General features: G+C 38.7%; 1 protein-coding gene across 2 annotated transcripts; it reads right to left on the bottom strand.

Moving 5' to 3' along the window:
* Nucleotides 1-767: 767 nt before the first annotated feature.
* Nucleotides 768-19,772, bottom strand: jcada (junctional cadherin 5 associated a). Of its 2 annotated transcripts, none has more exons than XM_079477256.1 (4): nt 19,561-19,772; nt 10,535-11,002; nt 4,456-8,507; nt 768-3,137 (listed from the first exon to the last, which is right to left on the bottom strand). In XM_079477256.1, exons 2-4 carry the CDS (start codon nt 10,885-10,887, stop codon nt 3,103-3,105), a joined length of 4,440 nt encoding a protein of 1,479 aa, XP_079333382.1. In that variant the 5' UTR covers nt 10,888-11,002; nt 19,561-19,772; the 3' UTR covers nt 768-3,102. The 2 variants fall into 2 exon arrangements, with proteins under 2 accessions (XP_079333382.1, XP_079333383.1); XM_079477257.1 differs by lacking the exon at nt 19,561-19,772 and adding an exon at nt 18,357-19,511.
* Between the last annotated feature and the right edge of the window lie 3,766 nt (nt 19,773-23,538).

Below are 23,538 nucleotides of genomic sequence, written 5' to 3' on the forward strand. Positions count from 1 at the left end.
AGCTGTGGAAAAGGCCACTGGCTCTGGTTCAATCGGTGGAGGGGTAATTCTTTAGCGTAACCTTTTCTTTCCGTAACCAGAGACACAAATAGATCCACAAACACTCATCAACTGACAATTTCACAAGTTGCTGTAATTAAACTTGGTCGGTAATTTATGTTCCTGACCTTTGAAATAACAAAGAGATGCATGTGATGGGGGAAGACAGACTGACAGAGAGAAAAGTGCAAATTTACAATGAACCATGAGTTCTCAAGAACAGAGAAAGGCATCTAGATATGTTTGTATTCAGTGCATACAGTCAGAATATAAACATATCTTGCACATTATACCCTTTATGTGTAAAATCAATTTTCCTGAGGTACATTTCCTAATAATGTTATATCCCCTTTAGCCATAACTCGTCTTAAAGTGATAGTTCACCCAAAAATCATTTACTCTTCATTTACACACCCTCTTGTCATTTTAAACCTATGTGACTTTCTTTCATCTGCAGAACACAAATGAATGTATTTTGATGAAAGTTGTTAACCGGAATCAGGAAGTAATAGAAGTCAATGGGTGTCGGCGCTGTTCGGTTACCAACTTTCATCAAAATACATTCATTTGTGTTCTGCAGATGAAAGAAAGTCATATAGGTTTGAAAAAACAAGAGGGTCAGAATATTCATTGTGAACCATCCCTTTAACAAACTGGAGTGAAAGTTTTGTTTCTGTAAAAATCATTAACTTGTGTATCAAGACAAATTCGTGGGATCGGCAAGATATATAGATATGTTGGTAACTTTTATTAAATATACTCTAAAAACAGATTACAGTTTATTGAAAGAGGTCTCATATTGTCCTTCTTTACTAATGTCTTCATGACAATACCGCAAAAAGTTTAGATTTCTGAGTAAAAGTGGAAAAAATAGGCTTTAGAACAATTCGATTTTTTAAGTAAATGCATAAACTTAGTTTAGTTTGTAAAGTATGATCAGTCATGTTGGTTTCAGAAGAAAGAAACACTGTTATTGCTCTCATTTCAACGCAATTCTATTATATTTCATTCGTTTCATTAAATATATTAATGTGCTTTCAACTGTTCTGTATCCTCTCTTTCAAGTTAAACATATAAAACAAGTCCATGCAAGGAGTTTATTAATGAGCAACCTGCTGTAATATACAAAGGAATTTCCTCTCAAACATTTCATTCACATTCACATTCAATACTTCAAAGACACCAGTACTAGCATCCTTTTCTGTAAAATACTCTAAAAATAGCTTGTTTTGAATTTAAATACTTTGAAAGCTTTATAGGAGGTTAGAAATGTGCACAATGCAATATAATGAATATAGTTTAATGTCGTACCAAAAACATTTTCCTGACCCCCGTTTACATCTTCTCACGCAGAGACGGCAAATCAATCCAACCCATACAAAATAATCATGTACAGTTTCTGTAAGAAAATAGAAAAAATATTAAATGTCATATGCAACAATATAATAATTCATTTTGAAATGAAAAATGGTACAAAATGGTAGAAACAATCAAGACTACTTACAACAATACTTTAATGCCATCTAACAAATGCAATGTTTTGTTTATTATGTTTAGCTTCTTAACAACATGTTTTTGCAGCTTATTTATTATTACAAAATAGCTAATGTACAGTAATGCCTTCGGTCACATTACAATATTTGTACTAGTTGCCCATGATAATGGAAGCAATGACTTTTTGGAGTAGGCTGAGATCATTATTGTTTGTCTTTGGATGTGCTAAATACTCAATTTACTTTATATTTCACCTGGTCATGTTGGCTTCAGTTATAGTATAAACAACGTGATGGAAATACTCAGAAATAATATAGAGTCATAAAAATTGGAACCCAAGCTATAATAGGGCAAATATATTACAACCACTGCATCCAGTATCCTAGTAACTTTGAGAAGTGAGATGGACTGTTCACTTCATATGTGTTAGAAATTGCATTAAAACACAAAACATAAAATAATACCTTCTGAAGTTTGTGCAACAAAAGGCACAGCACAGCACGGCACAAAAAAGAATCCGTCATTGCAAGAGTATAATATGCATAAGAAATATATTCAGATGATATATCTATAATGATTGTAAGCAAGCAAAAAAGATTCACAAGGTAAAATACCAAATACTTTTTCGGATATATTTTCATCTGTACAGGTTATTGATAGTTTGATAAAAATAAATACATTTTTCGTTTTTTTATTGCATTTTGTGTTGAGATTACACATAATCAGATTGCTACTTCGAAAAAATGCTCAAACTGCATATGGAATATGAAAACGTCATGAGTGCACAGACTCGATATAAAGCGAGAACTATGAATACTGTCTCTTGCCATTTAGATAAAAGCTAGAAAGATTTCACATAAAATATTCTTAAATCTTGGACACTGTTCAGCTTTCTTCTTCGCCTGTGGCATAATTTGAGAAAAAAAGAAATATGATTTAATATTGCAGCTTTACAACAGTAACATACACAGTTTCTCCCACCTATAAAACACGGTTTACGCCTTCCTTTTAACATTTCTTACAAAAATACTTTGTGATTTAAAGCACAGTGTAATGTAACTGATTCAGCTGCTACCTCGCCGGTCTGATACATTGCTTTGATACATCAAGGCCTCCCTTCTTTCTCTCATTGGTAATACTGCAGAAGTGCAAGCAGTTGTGTCTTTCTTCCTAATGTTGCTTAATGGCACATGAATGACGCTGTGTTCTGTGACAGTCCAACAGAACTCGAACAGAATTTGCTGGTGCAGAGAAAAATACGTTTCTTGAGAAAATGATTAGATCTACACAGAATGAATTGTAGCCAACAACGTCTGATCTTTGCTTGATATACATTATACATTCAAATCTCATTGATAGACTGTCTATGATCATTTGCTAGTCATCAACAGGCCGTAGAAGTTCTGAAAATTACTCTGAATATGTGTCTCGAAGTCCATCTGCCTGCTTATGAATTTCTTTGACTATTATAAAAAGGCCTGGAGGTTTCCAGTTCTGTTTCAGATGAGTTTTTGATGACAGCGGTATTCCAGTAAGGTCACAGAATTGCTCTGACAAGTTTGTCCAAGTTTAGACTCTCTCCACACGACTAGGGTCATATGCATCTGAGGATAAACACATAAAATATATTAATTATTTTGACAAAGACTCTGAAGTGGTTAACTTACACTGTGGACTTGATATAGTGTAATATAAACTAAACTATCAAGAGAACATTATATCTAATTTTGATGCCATTAAGTATGATTCATCAGTCCACACTTCCCTCTTGTGGTGGAGAAACCTCATTACTGATTGGCCCCCAAGATGATGACAAGTTATTGATGACTGGCAGCTACATTTACATATATTTATAAAGCTTACGTTGTTAAAAAATATAAGGTAGTACACTTAATAACACGTTTCTGAGAGTGCCTATTCCTATATAGGGCACTACGCAAAAGACACTTCACACATTTATAGAATTTATAGAATTTGATCATTCTTTTTTTATAGAACTTAGTTGTTGTGGCTTTGTAAAAACTAGTATATTGTATTATTGTCTCCTATGACAAATCGCTATATTGTCACTTAATCTTCTCTGTAAGGCGCTTTGGATAAAAGCATTTTCTAAAGGCCTAAATGTAAATGTAATACATCTATAAATAATGATAAAATAAAAAAGGGTCTCTTTATTTTAGCTGTGGCTGTATATTATATATAATATTTTATACCTTAAAATATTCACTTATACCTTTGATACTCAGACTATTATATGTAATATAATTATAATATATAATATAAATGTACACTGAAGTGCTAAACAAACTGTAATTTTGTACAATACACTGTAAAAATTCCTCAACATTTCTAAAATAAATGATTTGGAAAACAAAATATATAAAAAAATTATAAGTAAAAAATTTCAGTTGACTTGCTCTATACATTTCTTTCAATTAGATTGTCAGTTAGCATTTGTGGCAACAGTCTATTTCTACATTTACAGAACTTTAAATGAAGGTGTAAAAAGTCACTAGAAAAAGTTGAGTTGGTGAGGTCAGAATTTTCTGATAGTGCAGGGATTTGAAATCATTTTCAATTCACTGCCAGTATCAATGACTGGGCTAGTTGCACAGGATGACACTGGTGAGCTTTTGCGACACCAGGTTCGGGTCATAAAACACTATGGTGTTGCTTTGGCCTAACAGTGTAAAGAGGATCATCGCTGATATATTACTTTATACTTTTTTATCTAAAAAACACCCATATTTGCCGCATCCTTTTCCCAAACAGTGTCATACAACTGGAAATTAGTCTGCCGACTTTGGCATACCAAAAGCTCATCGGCGCCATCTTGTGCGAATACGGCTTATGATTCTACTTTTTTCACTTCTACTTGCAGCCTCACAAACGTAATAAAAGTAAACTAATAATATCACCAACCTGAAATGCATAGTTTCTCATCTTCTTCTATTGCCAACACTGCATCATCCATTATGAACACTTGTGCCAGCGTAATCTCTCTTTTAGCTACCATGCCACTACGAGGCTGTGGGATTGGACGTCCCTTTGACCTTGTTGGTGGCTGACTTGATCTCTCTTGTATCAGCTCATATGCTGTCATTTTCTCTTCCTTTTGAGCCTCGTCCCCCTCTTGCATAAAACTTATTAAGTCCTTGATTTCTCCTGATGCACACTCAACACATTGGTCCTCATCCTTCAGCACTTGGTCCTTTATAACTGATTCTGAAAGTTCTCTTGCTTCATCTTCTAAACTTTGTTGTTCTTCTGTCTCTTTGGCCAGGGTGATCCTGTTGATAGTCCTCACTAATGACTGAGTGCCTTCTTCTTTTGCATAGATGCTGTACTCGAGGAATGCTTGATCATTTGTGGACAAAGAGGAACCGGTTTGCAAATGGTCCCATGGTGCTTCTGTTACCTCATCAATCTTGTTGTCTCCTCCACTCACACTTAGGGTCAACTCCTCATCTTCTGACAGTGGAAGAGACAAACATAAGTTGCTCGGAGGAAACTCAGGCAGCTCCAACATAGAAGAAACTCTACGCCCATGTCTTTCTGCATTAAATAAATCATCTCCAGATTCTGGATCATCTCCAGGTTGTCCCTCTGTCTGTTCTATCACATGACGTTCCATAGACCCATCTGGCACATCCTCACACTCTCTACTGACATTCTGCGTCTCCTCATTTGAGCTCATCTCTTTGGTTTGTGTTTCACAGACTAAACCATCTGTGACTTCTAAAGTTGTTTCCTCCTTTTTGCCATCACCCTGATCAACAACCAAAGATTCAACCGGTACTGTGATGCCAAGTATCCGGGCAGCACGTTCCTGAATGGACTCGTTTTCAGGAATGCCCTTGGCACACTGCACTTGGTATAAGTTACTTATGTCTTCCGTCTGCATGCTGCTGGCTTTCTCTTGACTCAGAAGAGTCTCTAGGTGTTCATCTGCCAGCGTCTTTTCATTACTCCAGCTGAGATAATCGGAATAAATTTTTTCTTCGTCATCTTCATAATTGGCTTTAAACCTACAATGGAGACTCTTGATCGCACGGACATGTGAGGACCCCCCTGATCTTCCTCTCCCAGCGTCCTTCTCGTTGAGGGCTTTGGAATTGAAGACGTTATTATCATTCAAGCTTTGAGTAACTTCGGCTATCTCAGGGCTGTGTCTGCTCAGATCTCCGCTGCTGTCGGATGATGTAATGTGTAGGGTGTCGCACACCTCTGAATTGTCTGAAGGGCTAGTTAACATCGGTGATTCCGGACTCAAGTATGTAGGTGAGCCAGAGGTCACAGTGTCTGGAATGGCAGTGTACACTGTTAACCCAACATCTTTGAGCAAGCACTCTTTTGGCACGGGTATATCCTGCCTATGCATCGCTGGATCAGCATTCTCCTTTCTCATAACCTCAAAGTTCACATAATTATTGCCTTTGGCATTGGGTATTTCTTGGGTTTGGGCGTCCAAAGTTAACTCTGCCCTGGAAAAGTATTCCGGATGTCCTTCTAATCTGCTTCTACTAGCCGAATCTGACTTTACATTTAAGTTCTTTCTTTTTAAATGCGTCTCCGTGACCTGCACCACATGTGACTCCTGGTCAGTTTCCTCAGATAAATAAAGTGGGCCTGTTTCCTGTCTTCTATTGTTGACCTCTATGCTAGCTTTGCTCAGTTCCAGGACATTGTTTAGCGCGTCGTCCAGGTCTTTTATATTCTGCTTAACATTTGGACACTTGCCTGTCTGATCTTGTATTTCCTTATTAAAAGACTCAAGCTCCCCGATGGCATCCCATTTTCTTCTATTCACCGGCTTTAACAGGAACTGTCCGAAAACTTCTTGGCTATCTGTATTTTGCTGCTGGGTTGAAGTCTTTCTGGGCAAAGGCTGATAGTCTGGAGATTGTGTTGTGGGTGACGATTGGGGTAGAGTGGGACTCTTTATATTCAAACTGCTCTCAGTTCGAGTTCTGGAGAATGCACTGTTGCTGGAAGGGTATAGGTCTTTTTGACCCATCATGGGATATCCATAGTTGGCACTGCAGTGAGTTTCATCCTCCTTATTTGTGGTTGTGTGAGGGAAGGAATAGTCATTCGATGTCTGGGCTTCTCTTTGGGAATGGGTGTTTCTTAAAATTTCTGGAGAGCCTGTCTGAGTTTCCTGGTTCCTGTAATGATCTCCAGGCCAGGATCCTGGGTAGAACATTTCATTGTCTTGGCTTGCATTAAACATCCTAACGTTCTTTCTTACAATTTCTTTCCTCAAAGGAGAGTTTTCAGAGCTTCTCATGAATACAGCGCTGCTGGACTGCATTTGTGTGTCCTTGCTTTCTGGAGTTACAGAAGAGTTTTGGTTGTCAGGTTGTATTGCTGTGTTCTCAATTGAGCCAGCCACTTTTTCATTGTTATTTGGGTCAGAGACGGCTTTGTTAGCCTGCATATTAATAGGGACTGAAACCAGGCAAAACATAGTCTCCTTAAGCCTCTTTTTGGAGTTCTTCTTATTCTCGGCTACAGTTTTTGCCTCAAATTTCTTTACCTGTGTTACCGTCTCAATAAAACCTTGGTTTGAGTTGAAGCTCTGTTGTGATGTCTGAGGAGCAATTGTGTGGTCAGCTGGATCCCTGTTGCAGTTTTGGTCGGCTGCTGTGCTTGAGCTTTCTGTCTCTTTTAAGACTTCCTTGTGCATACTGTTTTCATTAATAGAGTCACTCATATTGCTTTTACATGGTTCAGTGTGATCACATGGTTTCTCTTCAAGCAGAAAGGCACTGTCATTATTCTTCTCAGTTATGTGGTTTACTGGAATCTCGTTTCTGATGTTTCTGATTTTGTCTGCGTCTGTAAGAGAATTGCCATCTATTCCCGATCCTGAAATGTGCCTGACGCGAGGGTCATCGAAGGGAATGTATTGAACATTACCCATTCGTTCTTCAGCGTAACCTGGATATGCTTGTCTCCTGCATGGCACGCTTCTCCTTCCATCTCTGTAATGATCTGGCCATGCCATCCCGGTCTGCCTAATAAACCATTCCTGCACTTCTGTCATGGCAGAGCCCTGCATGTATGGGTCACCTCTGTACTGGTGGTTGCCCATTGAGATGGGATAAGTTCTGTGCCCGCCTCTAACCACAGGCTGCCTCCTGTAGGATGGGGGAGGGATGTAACCAGGTGGCTCTGCACCAGAACCTCCAAGTTCTTGTACAAAGTATTCTTGCCTTGAGAAGGGCAGCGGAGTCCTGTCTCTGGCCCGAGGGGGGAGCTCTCCCGTGAGTATCTCTGTGCTTCCACGCATCTGCTGGTGCACCTCATAAGATGGAGGTCTGAGAGGTCGACTGAATCTTGGTTTCAATGGTGGTGCCGACTGAGCGCCTGATCGGTCGGTCCACCTCTCCCTTCTCTCTGCATCACTAAGTTGTCTTCCATGAAGGTCTTGTGTGTGGTGTCCATTCACCCTAAAGCTTCCATATGAGTCCTGCCCGGCGGTCGGTATGCTGAAGTACTGAAGACTTTCTGATTGAAGTGCCATTCTGGGCAGAGACTGAGATTTGCTTTTGGTTCTGGGTGGAACAGCTCCTTCTGCAGTCCGTGGCCTGCGTTGCTCCTGTGCCACCTCATTTTCGGACGGCTGACGACTCATGCTGGTCATTGGACGCCACTCTTCCGTTCCCAAACTCTGATACTTCCTTTCAGCTGCAATTCTCCACTGGTGCAGGGCCATCTCTCTCTCCCTCGCACGTGTGCTATCTGCCCGGCGCTGTCTGGCACGGTTATGCTCCTCTGTGCTTAAGGCAGATTCTGGCCTCCGTTGCATCCCCTCTGGTTTGTTGGGAACCCCTCCAGCACTTCCACGTGGGTCTCTGAAGTCTGCATAATCCAGAAGCACACTGAAGTCCTGACCTCTTCTCCGCCAGTAGGACACATCCTGCTCAGATCTAGGCTGGGTATGTATTCCTCTGTGGCTGTCATAAAACCTGCATTAAAAATAAAAGTTAAAATGTCAAATATTATACTAGATAAGTCATAGAGGCAATATTAGTAGATTTTGAAGATTAGGGCTGTCACAATATCATATTTTCTCCAATGATCATATCGTGGCTAAAATAAATCACGATAATGATATTCTTCAATGCCAATTATGATATTAAATAAACGTGTCATTCAAATTCACCTTTCATTTTATTTATTTTGTGTTTTTCCTATATTAGTCATTGAAACACACTCCAAATATGAGCGTAATGAGATGGAGGCTTTTAAAGGGGTATTACACCTAAAAATGAAAAATTATTTAATAATTTACTGACTCTCATTTAATTTCAAACCTGTATGAGCTTCTGCAGTAGAACACAAAAAATATATTTTGAAGAATGTTGGTAACCAAACAGCACAAAATTCCATTGACTTTCATTGTATGACCACTAAGCCACTGAGACATTTTGCAAAATATCTAGAAAGACAGGCAGGTTTGGAATGACACGACGGTGAATAAATGATTACAGAGGTGACATTTTTGGGAGAACTATATTTTTTGAACTTTTTCTAAATACACGTAGAAATATTACTGTTGTATTGCTTACAAGTTAATATGAACTTACTGCAGTATTTGAGGTCTGAAAAAATACAGAGCATCTTTTCTGCTATTTTGACCTGTTACTCCATTTTTCATTTTCTTTATATTTATTTGTAGTTTTATTAGTAGGTCACAGAATTAAACATTTCACATTTTACCTAAACACATAGCTCTAAACAAAAATAGAAAATCATAAAAACGGTCTCTGAAATGGTCTCACATTTTTCCTGTGGCTGTAGTTGACAAAAATAATAATATCTGTTAATTTAATGGATCAAGTAAATGGTTGTAAAATCAGTAATACAGGCACCAATTACAATGCAAGCACAGTACAGCATCCCAATCCCAAAAAAGACATTTCAGTTTGCTAATGCTGACAATGTGGTCAGCAATGCAGGAGATCTCCATAGGCACCGTAGATTGTGAGGCTATTATGGTGCAAGCAAACTAGGATAAATTAGGCTTTTTTCTTAAGCAGGGGACTAACCTGACAAACTGTAATCTAGTGCAAACAGATGAGTCAGCAGTGAAGGTCTATTTTCTCATCCGATATCTTGGCAGCAGGGAGCATACAGTATTATCTGCATGTTAAACAATCCTGACCTGCAGGATCATCTAGCTTAGTAACAGTCATTAGATATTTATATCTAATGACATTGATAAGGACATTATATGAATAAATCAATAAATTAATAAACATGGGGCTTACAAAAAACACAAAAAAAGACACAAAAAAGACAGAAGTTCATTTTGAGAACCAAAGTGACCTCTAAAATATGAATAAATCTTACAACAAATGAATCTCTTAAGCTGTTTGGCGACAAGAAGGCTGGCAGGATGCAGATATTCACATTTATATTCATCATGTTTTATTAATAAGTGTGTTATATAAGAGATTGTTCCAAGGAACTGAATATTGATCTGACAAAGGACTCGTGGGACATGTAGTTTACTGCCGCCTCTGCCTGCAGAACTGAGCATGCTCAGTAGGGGGTGCTGCGGGATTTCCGACAACAGCAGTGTTTACCCCGTTACGGCCCATGTGACATGTGAGGATATAAAAAACGCACTGCAAAAATCTACTAAACATAGTTAATGAATTCATCAGCAAGGAGGAGTGAGGTAGGAAACGGTGCAGACAAGCAAATGAGTGTAGGAGACCGAACAAGAAATGTAGGAAGTCCAAAGATTTGAGAGGATGACATGAAGATGAAAGACCAAACAAAAAATAAGAAGAGAGAATAATAGGGGAGGGGGATAGATATAAAAAGATAAAAATAGGTTGACGGAAAGGGAAGTCCTTGACAGGTTCAACCTTTACGTAACACTCATCATACCATATCAAAGCGATGAGAAAAAAAAGCACAAAAGTGGAAGAGAGTTAAAGGTGATGCATAGAAAAAGAGGTCAAAATATAAGCACCCAACTCACCCGCTGTCTGTGGTCATACTGTCTTCTGGCAGACGTCCATCTCTGAGGTTCCCGTTGTCCAAGTCTTGCGTTTTCTGCTTTCTGACCCTGTTCTCTGTGTCACCGGGGAATCCCCTGCCAGGAGTCTTTCTGAATCCTCCACCGCTGTAAACATGGTCCCCCTCATAGCCATTTACTGCGCTGTGTCCTTTCCGCTTCTCACCGATTTCACACCGGCTGTCGCTTCGTGTTGGCAGACATTTCTCATAGGTTGCGGGGTGGGGGGAAGACGAGTGTGAAACAGGGACATTGTTGCTGTTCCTCTGTGGGACTTTGTATCCATGAGAGATGAGAAGGTCTTCCACGCTGTACATGGCTGTGCGGTGTGTTGTTGCTTTTGGTGGTGTGTGTGTGTGAGAGAGTCAGATGAATTCGGCTTCTAGACCAGATGAGGCGAGCTCATGAACAGCTGCACGGGAGAGGCCATCACTATGGAAGAAATGATAGAAAACAGGACAGTAGGAAGAGAGAGAGAGAGAGAGAGAGAGAGAGAGCAAGATGGAGAGAGAGAGAGAGAGAGAGAGAGAGAGAGAGAGAGAGAGAGAGCAAGATGGAGAGAGAGAGCGATAAAGAGGGGGAGAGAGCAAGAGGTGAAGTTAAAAATGATGGTTTTTGTTGATTGCCCCCCATCAGAGGCAGAGGCAAAAAAGGTTCTGTCTCACATGCACACTGTCTGTTTGTCTATCCACTAAACTGGTCCATCAATCACCCCCCCCCCACACACACACACACACCCCACCATCCCTGCCTTCCTCAGTTCTCTATCCAGAACAGAAAATGTATCCAGATCTCTGAATAGCTCACTTGCAAAACACTCTGCAAGTGCAGAAAATCTTGAGCGCCAAATGTGACTGAAGTGCATTAGTAGTTGTAAAGAGTTCAGACCATTTGTGATCATATTTTTAAATGTTAACATGTGTGTGTGTGTGTGTGTGTGTGTGTGTGTGTGTACAGGTTTGGCTATACTTGTGAAGGACACATTTTTTAAATCTATAAAAAATAAATGACAAAGGATAAGTCATTCTCACCAAAGCTTACTCAAACGATTTTGTGCATTAAATGTAATAATGTTAACGGTTAGGTTTAAGAAAAGGGTATACATCAGTAAATATGTAGTGTGTATATTTCGCATCTCATCTTTTTTAAGGTAGTCAGAGGAGACCTAACTTATATGTACTGCATCAAAAGTATGTCTTAGTGTGTTTGCATGTCTGTTTTCAGTCTGTACATGTGAGCAAGTCTGCAAAAGAAAGAGGTCATCTAACTTTCCTTGCACACACACAAACACAAAAAAGAGAGAGAGCGAGAGAGATGCCTATTACATTGCCTACAATCTCCCCATTACAAAGATTATTGTTGGTTTCTTGATCTGCAGAGGGTGAAGTCCATACCGAAGCTTAGATCTCAGCGATATCTGAATGTTCTCGGTTCAGCATGCTGCTTGTCCTATAATCTTTCTAAAAACAAGCCCAAGCTAAATCTTTTGGTAAAAAATAAATGGTAATAACAAATAAATAATTGTTTACTTGTGAAACACTGTCAATACAGACGTGAAGCTCTCTTTGTGAATACATCACCGAAATATTATTCCCCCCACCTTAAAGGGATACTTAACCCAAAAATGAAAGTTTTGTCATCATTTACTCAACCTCAAGTTCTGACATTTCTGGCACACCATTGACTGCCATAGTGTGAATATTTAAATTGACATTAAACATCCTATACAATGTATCCTATACAATATAGGAAAAAGTTTAATGTCATCATTTAATGATCAAAGATCTCTCCTATCATTCGCTCAAATTTTTCCAAATATCTTTCTTTGTGTTCAACCAAACAAAGAAATGTACACAGGTTTAGAACTTGGGAGGGGGAGGTAATTCATACTAGAATTTTCATTTTTGGGTGGAGTTTTGTCATGTAGACATACCTAGACCAAAATAGGAGAGTTATACTCCTCCTCTCTTCTTTAGCCAAGGTGGAAAAACTCATCACTTACCACTAGCCATATCTTTCAGAAAAATGTGTCTTTCTGCCATGGTGGAAGAACTTTACTTTGGTTTGCTACACCTGACCCTCACACAAACCGTATAATATCCTTTTACGATTTATTATTTATTTCCATAAATATTTTAAATGTTTTAAGCCATTTTACAATATTGGAAATCCACAATGTAGGCAAAACAGACCCCACATGCTTGTACACGTAAATGTAATCTGACAAAAAACACGACAACATCCAAAAGCCAGACGCTGGCAAAAAGAAAATTCTAGGCAAGGTCCATGGAGAGGTTTAATAGCATAGAAATGTTTGCCTGCATGGGTTAGAACACAGCTGAAGTTTCAGAAATGACAAACTGCTGCTGGGAGCCTTGAGTAAATTCATAAAATTGCAGATCTGTGAGATTGCAAACTTTTCTTATTAATGGCCTGCCTTTATGGCAAACACATGTCGCCAGCTAAAAATGAACAAAAGCACGAGCAGACCAGTGATGTCATCGGGATGCTTTGAGCCAAAAGTGAATAACAGTGAATCATTTAATTCCGCTCAGATATGGAGAATTTTGGCATCTTTGGATTTATTTTTTCCAACAATAAACACTCAGGATCACCTGCAGTTGTTAGATTTGCAGCTAAATCTTGAGATATAAAACCCATACGTCCTCTTCCCTCAGATGAGAAGCCTAGACTTTATCGCTTTAGACTGTAAGGTGTTCCTGTGGAGCCAGAAATGCCTTCCTCATAACCGATCACACATTTTTAGATCTCCCCCCCTCACACCAGCCTCACCAACACACCCTGTGGAGCCCAGAGCCTTCGCCCGTGACAGTTTGGTGTCAACTCTTTACTCACAGACTTTTGGTGTGTGTTTGAGAAAAACTTAAAAAGACAGATCTAATGAAGAAACAAAGCACATTTTCTCTAAATGTAAACAATTGTTTTAATGTTTACAAAACAAACAAATGTTAAGATTACACCGAGGCACAATCGTTCTGCAACCAATTTGATATAACTTGACACATTTCCAAATATAACATGATACTCGATGAGACAAAATTGAGGCGAGACATGATTTTACCCATCAGGAATGTATTGGATTGTGAAAAGTGAGTGTTTTTATCCAGAATGGAGGGTAATGGCTTGCAAGGAGGGGTGGAAACGTAGAGGATTTGTGACATTGACTCTGTTTAACTGTGGTTCATGTTATCTAGCTGTTTAACTAATAGGGGAATTTGTTGAAATGTCAACAAACGATATAAAAACCATAGAATAGATTGCAGATTCACTCGTATGCCAGCAAAAGCATGTTTATGACAAACATTATGTTTATGTAGAATAATGTGCACAAAAAGAGGCAGAGCTTGCATAGGGTCAATTTTAGATTTCATGTCGTTTTTACCTTCTCTCAATCTCTGGAGTGACAGAACAACTGCGTTGAGACTCATGATAAAGAACCTCATCAGACTAATGTTTCCTCACAAATTGTCTAATAACCGTGACATAAATATGCAAGTAATGGCCTGCACGGAAAAAGCCAGAAACAACAGCCCCTGTTGAGAAGCCGTCTCGTTGACTAAAAGTTGAGAATTTATGGGTAACACAAAAACAACAAGTTTGATAACAAACAATAAAATGTCTGCCCTGTTCTATAAAAAAAGTTTTCCAAATCCACACCCCGTCATTGTTCCATCTGTCCTAACACAACTCCTACGCTGTCCCTTAAGAGCCACATGTTCACACTTCTCTTCATCGTAAACACTGTGACATCATCACAGTTGACCCTTTGCTTCCTGAGGATGTGCACGCATGTTACGAGGAAAAGCCTCTATGCGGCGGAGGGGCTGAATAAACTTGACAGCCAAACACTGATACTGCGAGGAAAAGGATGGAGCCAAAACAGAAGGAAAATGCTTAACCAAGCTGTTTTTTGGGCTGACTTGAGGATCTCGATTATGTCACTCATAACTCTGAATCTTGGCAGCATCACAGACGTTCAACAGATTTTTACTCCAGTTGGGTTCTAAATAAATATAATGAACTGGCAACACAATTTTCCCTATCCCTGTTGTGTTCATTTATCTGTATTATGGTTTTGTGCAGACTTTGGGAAGTTTTCTTCTTTGAGTTACAAACCAGAAAGATGTAAGGTCACACTGTTCATACATATATGATTTTGTTTAGATTCCCGTAAAAAGATTGGAGTTATTAGATATATCAAGTTTAAAGGCTCAAGTTTTGCTCAACTGTAAAAGTTAAAACAGGGTTCAATAAAGATCCATATATGGAAAATGTGCTGTTCCTTTGGGCCTCACAGAATAAATTTACATTAAATAATTGAACAGAGGAGTCTTATACAGTGTACAAAAGCTAGAGCAGATTGCTAGAAAAAACAGAGAACAGAGAGGAAGAAATAAGTGTTTTTTAAATAGGAAGTGAATAGAAAGTGCCATTATCATATATTTATAGTTTTGGATCAAGTCCACAGAAAAGATGCAGGCTGCATCTTTTTGCAATTACAACCTATGCCTTTCAAGAAATCTGTCTAATCTGCATGATGAAAACTACTTCTTAAACCAGCTACTTAAACACCCTTGTTTTGTTTGAGCTGTGGCCATGGAAATGACCATTTTGCCTTCTTTGAAAAGCATGTTTTCTAAGAAAAGACTATAAGAATGGTGTCACTGATGGCACTAGAGAAATGTTTTCAAGGTCTGGTAATTCAATTGGCAGGAGAACCAAAGAGTCATCAAAGCAGAAAGCAATGCTTTACCAGACTGGAACTATAAACCCAGTGACAAACCAATAATCCAATGTTCTTTGTGTTCTACATCCTTAACATAAATTATTTTTAATTCAACAAATTTCTCATTGATATCATAAGGACTACTGATCGTATTTACTTAAGTCAAAGCATGCTTTAAAGCAATGCAACATTGTAAAAAAGTGCAACCTGAATTGAATTAATACGCTTCAGTGCTGAAGTGTGGAAGAATCAAAATATGCTATATCTGTCGCATTTTTTCAATCAAATTTTAATAATTTAATATTCTCATAATTGAAATGTGTTGCCTTAAAAATATGATTTTTAAAATCAGTTTCTGAATACTTTTAAGGTGGACTGCTATGCTGGGTTTTCTGCTAGAAAGGTATAAATGTAAACCAAACTGGATCAACAAGGGCTGAAAAATGTATCACATGGGTCAAAGATGTTAATATGTCCCTATCAAAAGAAATGTGTAAAATTGATTTTATGTCCGTGGAAAGCACATTAGATGTAAGTAAAATGTCTACTTAATGGTTTCAACTAAGTTTCGGGAGAATAAAATGTCAAAATTTGGTTTACATAATGTTACATTGTCATTCAGTGTAACACAACATTTATGTACAAATTCAAACAACATGCTTATTCTGACTTGTACATATTACAATTTCTAAAAGAATAAGGGAGCATATTACATTTTATTGTGCTATAAATGAGTAAAAAAATATTATTGACAAATGGGCAAAACCTAGACAAATTTGTGGCAAAACAAAATGTACAATTACAAATAATTAGCATTTGGGGTGAAAGCAATTAGACTTTTGATATGTCATAAATAGATTTTTGTTGCAAATATGCCTGACAACATTTTTTTGAACCACAACATTTTTAAGCAGTATTAGACTTATTGTTTTTATGCTTAAACCCTTTTTTCGTCTTTGGCCCATATACTAGTGGCATATGAAATATATTTTGAATATTTGTGATATTGACATCTATTCATACAAATATTGATGTTAATCAGAATACAGGAATGTATACAGATTTGGAACAACTGGAGAGTGAGTAAACTAAGACAGATCAATGAACATGTCATGTCTTTTAATGTAATGTCTAATAGTAAAGAGCGCATCCTGGGTGAAATGTGAGGTAAATGTGCTCAGTTCTTTATAGTTTGTGTCACCAAATCACCGACCATCAGCATTTTTTATCTCTATTATTACTTCTATATTTGTAATATTTGTATGGCTATGTACAAACAGTTCAAAGAGCTCTCCTTTTGTAAACTGTTTAAACTAAATGAACCAGCATAAGGAAACTTGACTTACCAAGAGACCCCAGTGACAAGGTTTATCCGTTAGAAACACCCTGATCAAAGGACCGGAACTCATAAGTGTTCTGCTAATAACTCTCCTATCCTGCCAAGCAATATAATCTCAAACCAAGGGGAAAAAACTTAGAGACATTTGACAAAACAATACTTTTGTGTTAAAGAGCAGAGATTGTTGAAAATGTGCAGTACCTCTCAGAAAAACGACTAAAGCTGAATAGACAACCAACTGCTTATAACCTTCAAGCAGGACATTGGAACAGGTTGCTTTTTTCATCAGAGGGAAAAAGCTGACCAGTGATCCTTATCAGTTTGTATTCCTCCTCTGAGTTTAATCGCTTGGCTAATTTATTTGCCTAGAGGAATCCATACAGGAGCATATAAGAGCGGTCCATCTGTTCTCCATATGAGTTTAATGTGACTTCATCATACACAAGGGCTATATACCAATCCTTTGCCCTGCATCTCTTTTAATTACTAGGTCATTATTTCACTATACTCTTTCATGTGCACATGGTTGCATTTTGCTTGTGAAATGTTTATCACTACCAAAAACCTTCTGATCTTAAAGCATTTGATTGGTCAGCCAGCCCTCTTTTATTACTATACAATATATAAGCGGAGAACGCAGTTGTGGAGGAAAGCACGTCTCACAGAATATTTCTCTTCAATATCAACCCACACACAAAGTCAAACTTTTATCATGAATTAATACATTTATCTCAAAAGGTTGCTTTAAGTCAAAGTTTCGTGTTGATGGTTTGGTAACGTCTCTACATGCTCATTAATATGTTATCCGTAATTTGAATGAGCTGTGGAACAATAATATTGAAATGAATGAGATTTTGAATTCATTGCGACTCGCATGGGGACCCGTCTAATGATTTTGTCCCGTAAAACAGACAAAATTCATTCCGAGACAACATTCTGTAAGCAAAATGTTGTCTGAATGATGCAACGATGTTCATTAATTTCTATTACGGAGGAGCATTTGTGTTCCCTGTGCATGCTTACAACTGAAACTATACTATAAACACATTTAAAGACGATACTGTAGAAAGGTCCCAACACTCCAATGAAATCACAGGCTGTCTTTAATAAAACCGAAGCATTTACTGAGCAATCTTGAAATATTAGATTATAACTGATCTGCTCATGTAATAAACCTTCACCGCTTCATTCACAAAAAAGTACTTTATGTGAGTAACTGCATGTGTATAGCAGTGGTATCAGCACATTTCCAGGAAACAGACTTCAGCCCTTTCTCCGTGTATCATTAGATAAGTGATGCTGTGTGATTCAGCTCTTCCGCTTTTGTCCTTCCTTTGCCCTCCCGTTTCTTCAGATGTAAAGAATACTTAAGTGGACAATTAGGATGTATGTGTTCCTATTTCTTTTATACCTAAAAGTCAAATCTACATATTAGGATATATGATAATATAATAAGCTATAATTATATACGAAGGTTTTACTTTTACTTTGACAAAGGCCCAGATACATTTACAACATTAAGACGTATAATGCGCATATGCAGACGTTATGCCAATAATATCACAATGCCGATTTATAATATAATCATAATCTCGACAAACTTTCACTCTAAAGACACATCTGCATTCTCTCATGATCCGCTTCGTGACCTCAACTTGACCTTTTCACATTTTCTCTCTCGAGACCATTCGTCTCCTCACCTTTCAAGAACGGCTCCCAACAGCTCCATAAAACCACTCGAGTCCTTGCTTTGGGCCTTTGCACACAATTGGTCACAAAATGTGTATTCGAACCGAAAATCTGCAAGCCACACGAGGACAGACGTGCAGATGGGATTGTTTATAAGAGCATTTCCAACAGCCTCCAAAGCTGGACCTTGGCGGTTTTAAGATATCCCAAAATTCCGCTCTCATCAGCAAACATAAGTGCTCATAATAAACCAGACTCCTCTGTCGATGTCAAAAGCTGTTAACGGACCAACAAACGAAGCCTTTAACCAGTAGCTTCGCTATGGAGTTAAGCGGCCATCCGGCGCGGAGTTGTTGACCTCGCACCTCCCGCGAGCTTGACACAGGTCGCTTCCTCTACACGTGAGACGTTTGCCCTTTGAAGTTCTTCACTAACCAGCCGGTGTCAACACAACAGGAGGTTGTTTTTCCGGACAACAACTGCTGACACGCCAAGCCAAGCTGTCTGATCACCATTCAAAACGGATGTTAAAGAAAGATTGTTAGATTGTTGCGCGGGTGACAACAATATGCACGAGCGTGCGTAAATGCGAGGGACAGTCCCAGCGCGATTTTGCAAACATTTGAACGACGAAGACGCACCCGTCTGTTGTTGATAGCAAAGATAATCAGGATAGTTGATTTTACAAGAAAAACTTTTGGAATAATATATTAGGGAATGTACAGAACTTGACATCAAAGTTATAATGTCACGTTAGATGAAGGATATAGCCCATCCCTCCCCTACACTATAAAATCCGCTCGGTTCTCGCGAATGTAGCGCACACACATCTTGCGCACTGCGCCCGACCTCTAAACAGAATTTACAGCGAAGCATCGAGCTGTCCGCCTTCCAGGAGATGTTGAGTTCTGGGGGAAAGGCTAGAAATAGACGAATCATTATTGGAGAGTGGGGCGCAATTCATCCCTGTCCAAAATATCATATCAACAGCAGTGGCCGTGCATCCTGTGACAGACACAGAAACATAACGGGACGAAATGTTGAATAGAGATACGATTCCGTTATCTCGCAAGTTTATGCCGAGACGCGTCATTCCCGGCGTTATTGAGCGGGTCAGTGTTACCAGCGTCAGCAGATGCGCGTTCACATTCAAACGCTTCGTGAATAAGTCCGTTTGATGTGTTGAGGGAAAATATATCGTATTTTGCCACGTACCTGAGATGTGCTCTTTCTGGGGTCCTAGAGTAGCCTGTGTTTAGTTCTTGATGTGGTGTCTGTGCTGAGCATATCTAAGGGTTGTGCAGTGGAGAGGGAGAGCTCAGATGTGTCTTGCGTGGGTCGGGTGAAGAGGGGAATGGTTCCTCCCAACGTGTGGGTAAACTTTTACTGACGAAACTGAAATACACCCCACCCCATCCCATTACACTATTACACAAACGCCTCATACTGAGTTTTATTCATGCTTGTAAGCGATCTCCATTTGCAATCGTTTATTCATTCCTAAACGCATACACACCCTTTTAAAAATGCATTTTGTGTACTAAAGGTATTTGGTTTGTTTACTAATCATTCTTGGAAACCATTTTTTATATCGTCATTTTTTCACAACTGAATGATTCAGGAAAAGTTCCTGGAAAAAAGTGGGCTCAGATATTTCCTTGGAAGCTTTGCATACTTCAGTAGCACACACTTATACGCGCTTACACACACGCACACACTCCCCAGTACCTGCGTGTTTTCTTGGCTGACCATTCACAGATGGAAGGCTGTTCCATTTGAGCAATTCAAAAGTGCAAAAAGGCTGACGGATCTCATAATATTGACACAGATGTTAGATATAACCCAATCCGCAGAGTTTTTGGAATGGGAGTGCTACACTTCTCGAACAGAAATCACCGGAATCGATCTATGCTGTGGTTTACTAGTGTTTCCATTGAAATTTCAAGGCTTGTTTTGTGTGGTCATACTACACCTAAACATCTGTTGACGTAACTCTGAAGGTCACGGACCTCAAACCGCTTAAATGTTTGTGATAATTCCAACCGACTTTAAATTGCTTAGTTGCTGCTTATCTATTTCCTGTAAATCTATCCATTGTTTAGGTCTGCCTTCCACTAAAACAGATAAACATTATCAAGTAAAAGCAAAGCTTGTAGCGCCCAGTCTACCGGTGTCCACATTTCGTGGCAGAAAATGTACAATACAAAGGTAAAAACTGCAGACGAGCATATTTTCCATTCATAGGTTTGTGTGGGGAGTTCCCAAATCCTTAATCTGATTGGGCACGTCAAACTGTTCATGGTCTTTACAATTCATGTGACCTCACAAAAATCATTTTTTGTGCACCTGGAAACCATTATAGTCATGGAGACTTATAATAAGGCATGAGATATATCACTAGTATGTCCAATGAAAACAATACCTCAAGATTTGCAGCATAATATGAATATTTCACATCTAACATGATCATGTGAATCACGTCCAATGACATATCAAGGACATTCCATCATCATTCAATATATAAATGAGATGAAATATGGATCCTCTGTATTTCATTAATACATAACTGATAACTAATTGACGTTGATGGGGAGTGTTTTTTAAAGGCATATATGTATGTGCAGTGTGTGTACGAGAGCAGAAGACGCTTGGCAGCCTGAAACAGAACACAAGGTAATGGGCTTTGGAGGACAATCAATCAGTTGTGATAGCTAGCATAGCTCCAGTCCCTTCAGTTCAATCATACGCATACACAACTTGGCGTGGCAAACAGAGAGATTGTCTCTCACTCAAGGTTTCAGTGCCTCTCGGCCAGTGTGCTTCACCTTGGACTGTCTGCTCAGCTCTGATCTGGTTGATTTGGCACTTACAGCCTGTCAACTAGAAACTGTCAACTAGATTTTTTAATTGGCTTCCAGTTAATCTGTAAATAGATCAAGCGGCTCCTTCGTACAAAGCACAATTACCCTTAAACTCGAAACAAAAGCAAATAGACTCGCATCTACATACTTTGCAATATTGTGGCTCTTTCATAAACATCTCATTATTCGGCGAGACAGAACAAAACACCAAAATACAGACTTGTGGTTTTAAGAGGAAAAACGATTGGAGTTGGAAAACATTGCAGGGTTTTGCTAGTTCTTCGCTTGCATAAAATAAGGTTTCCAAACGTGGAGCTGAAGGAATAACCACTAGTGTTCGTAGACGTATTCTTAACATTGACTGAAATCAGCCTTGGGGCTAAAGTGAACCTACAATTTAAAGCGGCTATTTTGGGCTTGTGGTCACTGGATCTGCAACATCTCTGAGCCAAATGCTGTGGAGTTATCCATTCCTCAGACTTATTTAACCGAAACGGTTTAACGGTCTCCACGTTGATTGCAGCTGACACGTAAGTCTGTTTAATAGGAAATAGAGAAACCAGAGAGAACATTTTCGGCATATTTTGGTGTAGTGTCATTTTGAGTAATGACCGATGAATAAAATGTTATTGATCAAACTGATAGAAAAGAACATATGAAAAGGCTTGTTATTATCTGACCGGAAATGTTAATTTAATTGAATTCAGTCGATATGTTTATCCATCAACCAGCAATTATTCACCAACGTCACAAACGCTACATGAATTTTGTTCTTTGAGCAAAATCTGGCAACAGTGAAACTTGTTATGCTGGCTTGTCTATGAAATACATTTTGTTCTACATCTGCTTTGTTGGTCTCGTTTTCCTCAATTCTCTCTGATGTGCTCAATTTTTTTCCACACAAACAAAACCGAGGCTGAATGATGACAGAATGTACATTTTTGTGTGAACTGTCACTTTAAACCATCAGAATATCTCATTTATTATTTGTGTCTGAGAGATCCTTTTCTATATTATATGTGGGGTTTTCTAATCCCTATTTACTTAATTCTTGTGTAGAGCTAAGAAATATATGTTTATAACCCAACAGTTCTGGGTCACTATTGACTACCATAGTAGCAAAACTACTACTAAACTACTATGGTAGTCAATGATGCTCCAAAATTGTTTTTTACCCACATACTTCCAAATATCTTCTTTTGTGTTCAAGAGAACAAAGAAACTAATGCAGGTTTGGTAAACCTTGAGGGTGAGTAAATGATGACAGAATTTTCATAGGGGAACTATCCCTTTTAGGTATATTATATGTAAGCCACAGTATTGGCCAAATATGTAATTTTGACACCAATACCAATCCTTCTTTTACACAAAATGCCTCTTGACAGAACAACCCATGAAGTCAATAAGGTTGGCTCCAACCTGTGTTGACAAAGAGCAATAGGTAGAAAAGTAAAAGCAGTATTAGTTCAGCCACAACGTTGTGGGTGTATTTGTTATCAACGGGGCTGGAGATGGGCGTCGGCATCGGATCAGAGACTAAAGGCGGGGCTTAGTATATGTTTCCACCTCAGCTGGGGCATCTGGATATCATGAGGTAGGACAGACCACTGCTGTGGCAGAAGGGTTGTATTTAACACACAAGAACCATGTAGGACCTACTCACCTCTGAACTGGCTGTGCGAGCAGCTGCCAGCTGTTGATGTTAGGGCTCCTGCTGATCAACTTTGATGTAGGACAAGTCCACAAGCTCGTACTGAGAACTTCTGTTCAAGAGAACTCCATAATGAAACACATCAGGTGCAGAGATGGATTACAGTTTGAGATTATATGAAGAATATATGAAGATTATATGAAGATAAAGTCTTAATTTGAATTTTTAGTTTTAGTGTGATATATGCGTTTTAGTGTGACAAATAGGAGAAACGTCTAAAGCTGACCTAGATCCTCAGCACACTTTGTCATGTCTTGTTAAGTGTTCAGACACATTCAACTGAGAGCTGAGAGACTGATCGAAGTCCTCAGGGACCCGTCATCTGCCAGCGTGAAATTCAGTGCCAGCGCACATTATTACGTAACTGCCATTCTACCGTGCAATCCAAAATTCTCAACTGCTGTCCTTGACTGAACATTGAGGACATGGATGTAAAATGTTACGTACATGTGGAAATCGAACAATAAACTGTCCAATTTTAGACATCATCTTTGTATTCAAGAATGTCAGAACAAACATTTTCCCACAAACTTCCATCTATGTGACAAAAACTTTAAAAAGTCCCATTCGCTTAAGCTAGAGTCGACAGAAAAAGCAATCATCACAGTGGCGAAAGGAATC

Source organism: Barbatula barbatula (genome assembly GCF_947034865.1).
Source record: "Barbatula barbatula genome assembly, chromosome: 16".
Taxonomy (NCBI): Eukaryota; Metazoa; Chordata; class Actinopteri; order Cypriniformes; family Nemacheilidae; genus Barbatula; species Barbatula barbatula.